Raw genomic sequence first — 5229 nt, 5'->3', positions numbered from 1 at the left:
ATTAGGACAAGAACGCAAGAAAACGATCTGCCAAACCCCTCAACCCCAGGACGCTCAAGGAACTTGGGACATTTCTCGGCATGACAGGTTGGTGTCGGCTCTGGATCTATGACTACGGTATATTAGTCGAACGCCTATAGCAGTTGCTGCAAACAGAAGTGAGGGAATAGCAGTGGACTGGGGAAGGAAAACGGGCATTTAATGAAATAACGAAGGAATCAATGAGGGCCTCAGCCCTCTCTGCATGAAGACCACTTTCAGTGCCCCTAGAAGAAGATCTGTGCTGTAAGCCGGTGTTGCAGCTCCACGAACTCACGCATTGCCTGCTCGTGGGCAGCCGGATCCTGCGCCAGATGCTGGAAGAGGTTGAATGGCTTGGCTCTTTGCAAGGCTGGGGGCAAGACGATCTCCTCAGGAATCTTCTCATTGCCAAAGAAGAAGTGGTCGAGGCGTTTCTCCTCCAAGCAGCGGCGCAGGTACCTCATGATGTCACCTAGCCGCAGCAGGAAATGTCTCCTGCGCCAGCCTGACAGGGCTGTGGTGGTCAGGAGGTGCATCACCACCGTCTTCAAGGCATAGCTGGAAAAGCTTGTGCCCGCCAGCATGCGGGTGCAGAGTTGCAGGCAGCTGAGCAAGGTGTCGTCTGGGGTCTGATCGAACATCAGCCACAAGAACTTTGCCTCTGCCCTGGCGAAGGTCAATGTCCACGTTGTGCTTGGGCTGAAGATACCCTCTCTCGCCTGGCTGCTCATGAAGATGTCTGAGTTGCCCAGCTGCACGACAAAGTTCATCTCAATGACCGTGGTTCTCCCAGAGATATGTTGAAGTGCCACTTTGCAGGAGCGTCTGGAGGGCAGCACAGTCAGAAGGTAGTAACGTGAACGTAACAGGCGCGCAATTGCCTTGTTTTCCCTCACCATATCCTGGAACCAGCAAGCAGTTTTCTGCACATCTAGATAGGAGCCGGTGCAGAGGGCATGCAGGAGCCTGGGCTTCTGCTTCTTCCTGAGCTGCTCCTTGCGGTTGTGAAGGAAGCACGGCATGGGTCCCACCGTCTGCTGAGCGGTGCATGTGCGCTCCAGCTCCACACGGATGCGGGACTCGTTTGCCACGGTGCCTGGCTCCAGGCAGAAGGTGTAGCCACGGCAGGGCTTCAGGCACACGAGCATACGGTAGACAGGCTCGTCTTCCTGGGGACTCCAGCAATCAAAGGCGCTGCCCACTCCCATGGCTGGTCCCAGCTCCAGGAAGAAACCCTCTGACACTAAGTTGGACCCTTGGCAAGCAAAGAGAAGGTTTTCCACCAGCGCATCCACCCACTCGCTCTGGTTCCACAGTTCGTTCAATGACCACTCGTTGCGCATTGCAATGTACGTGTCAAAATCTGCCACGCCAGAGGCATCTTCTTCTTCACTGTCTTCCTCCTCTTCATCGCTGATGCTGCCGTCCAGCTCAGGGCTTCTTTTGCTAAAGTAGCAGCAGAGCCCTGCAATCAGGAGGAGCAGGAAGCCGGCGATCACCCAAAACTTCCAGTTCCACAAGGCAGCAGAGAGCAGGCCACTCCAGGTCACACCGTTGTGCTCTATTCTCTTCAGCTCCTTGACTTCATGCAGCTCCTGCGCTATCCGAGCCACCTCCTCCGTGAGCATCTTCGAAAGCTGCTGCATGCACTCACGTGTGGCTTCATCCAACTCATCACCGACCATGGGCACGCATATGCTTTGCAGAACCCAGGATAAGAGCCTTGCGAGGCCCATGGCCTGCAGGAGAAAGAAGGAATTCAGTGGGGCTGGGAGGGAGGGAAGGAGGAAGGGAGCTGGTGCGCGGGGAAGCGCGGACGGGAGCCGCAGAGAGCTGCGGACAGGCAGGAGAGGGAACGAGGCAGCTGGGAGGCAGCAAGGCCTGCGCCCAGGCACGGAGGCAGCAGCAGCGTGCCCTGCCCGAGGCGCTCGCAGCCAGGGTTTCGACGCAGGGCGAGCACCCCCCCCCAGGGCCCACGTTTCTGCCCCGGCCCTTGTCCAGCCCAGCCTCCCCTCGGCGTGCGCACTCACTGCTGCCCCAGGCCGTTCTGGGCCGGTGCTGCCTGCAGGCACCCTCCTAGCCATCCCCCATTGTGACGCGTCCCCTGTGCCGTTACAGGCGCCTCGGGCGCACCGCAGTCTCGCCCGCACAACCGCGGGCCAGCTAGTAAGCAGAATCTGGCCGGGAGTGAAAGGCAGGATCTCCGTAACACAATAAAAATTATTGCCTGAATGCAGCCGGTTCCTGCAACTCTTGGGAGTGGTGGGACCTCTGCCGGGACACACCTCCCATGCTTTGCTGGATCAGAAATAGAACAGGGGGGACCGGAGGGTTGAGCCCCAGTTCAACCCAGTATCGATAGTAAGAGCTATCAATAAAATAGAGCTTTATTAATTTAGAACTTTATTTTGTAGCGGCCAACTCTTATACATGGTTGACAAAATGAAGAGAGAATCCTGTGTAGTTTACTGTTTTAGAGTGCTGGAGAAAGAAGGAATTCAGTGGGTCTCGAGGGAGGGAAGGAGGAAGGGAGCTGGTGGCGGGGGGAGCAGGGAGGGGACCTGCAGATTGCTGGGGACAGGCAGGTGGGGGAATTAAGCAGCTGTGAGGCAGCTCCATGTCCTTATGTTGAGTATCTGCCTTGCAGTGCTGTCATCTTGCTGTTTATATTCACTTTTCCCTGAATCCCCTGACTGTCATGCTACAGAAACAGAATTCCTATCACAGAGGGAATTATTATTCTGGGATAGTTCCTGGAAGTCCCAAGATGCCAAGGAAGGATGGCTGTCAGGATCAGGCTGTGTAAGAAGGAAGGCTGTTGTCAGGTTTTCCGTGCAACTGTGAGTACCTTTAAATGCCAGGAGTCTTTAAATGCCAATCTGCCAATTGTAAGAAAATCTTACAGTGAATGAAATGCTGTGAATAGGATATGGATTAATCTATGCTTGGCACTATTTACTGAGTAATAGTAGGTCAAAGTTGCTGAGTAACTCCCAGTTACATCCCGGGCATGACGTGCTGTGGTATGGAATACTTCTTTGGTCAGCTTGGGTCAGGTGTCCTGTCTCTGCTTCCTCCCAGCCTCCCCTCGTCCTTGGCAGAGCATGAGACTCACGAAGTCCTTAGCCAGAATAAAACATTTGAGCAGTAACTAAAAACATCAGTGTTATCAGTGCTGTTCCCAGGCCAAAAGTCGAAACACAGCACTGCACCAGCTACCAAGAAAAACAACTGCTACTGCTGAACCCAGGACACAGCCATGCACTGCACCACACCACAGCTGTCAAGCACTGCATCTCTCCGAGAAGGCAGGCTAAGGGAGATCTAATTGCTGTCTTCCACTGTGCAGAGCATGTCTTCTCTCAGAGGTGCACAGTGAAATAATGTAAGCAATGATTACACGTTGCACCAAGGGAAGCATGCCACAGTTCGTTCAATGACCACTCGTTGCGCATTGCAATGTACGTGTCAAAATCTGCCACGCCAGAGGCATCTTCTTCTTCACTGTCTTCCCCCTCTTCACCGCTGATGCTGCCATCCAGCTCAGGGCTTCTTTTGCTAAAGCAGCAGCAGAGCCCTGCAATCAGGAGGAGCAGGAAGCCGGCGATCACCCAAAATTTCCAGTTCCACAAGGCAGCAGAGAGCAGGCCACTCCAGGTCACACCGTTGTGCTCTATTCTCTTCAGCTCCTTGACTTCATGCAGCTCCTGCGCTATCCGAGCCATCTCCTCCGTGAGCATCTTCGAAAGCTGCTGCATACGCTCACGTGTGGCTTCATCCAGCTCATCACTGATGAAGACCACATTCGAGAATACGCTTTGCAGAACCCAGGATAAGAGCCTTGCGAGGCCCTTGGCCTGCAGGAGAAAGAAGGAATTCATTGGGGCTGGGAGGGAGGGAAGGAGGAAGGGAGCTGGTGCGCGGGGAAGCGCGGACGGGAGCCGCAGAGAGCTGCGGACAGGCAGGAGAGGGAACGAGGCAGCTGGGAGGCAGCAAGGCCTGCGCCCAGGCACGGAGGCAGCAGCAGCATGCCCTGCCCGAGGCGCTCGCAGCCAGGGTTTCGACGCAGGGCGAGCACCCCCCCCCAGGGCCCACGTTTCTGCCCCAGCCCTTGTCCAGCCCAGCCTCCCCCCTGCGTGCGCACTCACTGCTGCCCCAGGCCGTTCTGGGCTGCCTGCAGGCATCCTCCTAGCCATCCCCCATTGCGACGCGTCCCCTGTGCTGTTACACTGCTTCACTGATGGTGATTCTGTATTTTCGTGTGCTTTTAAGATTCATTGTAAAGCCTGTATCCCATTGCCATGCTTATTGCTTCACATTTTCTTACACTGTCCCCATATTACTTAAATAATTTTCCCTTTGCATTCCTTGCCAGCAGAACTATCCAGAGCAAACTAGTTATGTAACAGTGCATGGCTCAACATGTGTTTCCCACAAGAGCTCTAAGATGGGAAGGAAAGGTGGCACGCACTTAATCTTCGCCCAACAGCCAGTCAAGTTATCAGTAAGCGGAACAGTTACCTAGTTAGAAATAGGGAGCTAACCTTAATAAAGTATTTAGGCATAGAATTATGTATGGCTGTTTAATATTGCTTAGTAGGATTTCTGGCATGTTATCAATTATACAGCATTAATTGAATTCTGCATCACAGCAAAAATCTGCTGTCCATTATAAGAGGTATATCGCATCCCTGATATGATAAGGCATGTGACATATCCACTTGATGCCATGCTCTTTGACCCAAGTATCTGTAAGCTTGTTCCAGAAATGAGTCCCATTATCTGACTAAATCCTTTCTTGGGCACCATGTTGCCATATTCTGGCTTTTGACTTGGACAGAGTTCATTTTCTGCTTAATAGCTGGTGCAGTGCTGTGTTTTGGCTTCAGTCTGGGAAAAGTACTGAAAACACACCAAAGTTTTAGGTTTTGCTCAGTTTGACTTACACCATTCAAGGATTTTTCAGTCTCATGCTCTGCCAGTGACGAGGAGCACAAGAAGCCGTGCGGAAGCAGAGACAGGACACCTGACCCAAACTAGCCAAAGGGGTATTCCAAACCACAGCACATCATGCCCAGTATATAGACTGGGAGGAGTTATCCAGAAGGGACTGATCAACTCTTGGGTCAGGCTGGGTATCAGTCAGCAGGTGGTGAGTGATTGCGCTGTGCACCACTTGTGTTTCCTGAGCTTGCTTTCTGTTCTTGT

General features: G+C 53.2%; 1 protein-coding gene across 1 annotated transcript; it reads right to left on the bottom strand.

Moving 5' to 3' along the window:
* Window positions 1-266: 266 nt before the first annotated feature.
* On the bottom strand, window positions 267-4205 carry LOC136017460 (inositol 1,4,5-trisphosphate receptor-interacting protein-like 1). Its single transcript, XM_065685780.1, is given in 5 exon segments — window positions 267-1907; window positions 1909-2053; window positions 3487-3598; window positions 3686-3878; window positions 4170-4205. Coding segments are annotated over 5 exon segments (2127 nt in total).
* Between the last annotated feature and the right edge of the window lie 1024 nt (window positions 4206-5229).

The sequence above is a fragment of the Lathamus discolor genome, chromosome 6, assembly GCF_037157495.1.
Source record: "Lathamus discolor isolate bLatDis1 chromosome 6, bLatDis1.hap1, whole genome shotgun sequence".
Classification (NCBI taxonomy): Eukaryota; Metazoa; Chordata; class Aves; order Psittaciformes; family Psittacidae; genus Lathamus; species Lathamus discolor.
This window is presented reverse-complemented; position numbering and strand designations above follow the sequence as displayed.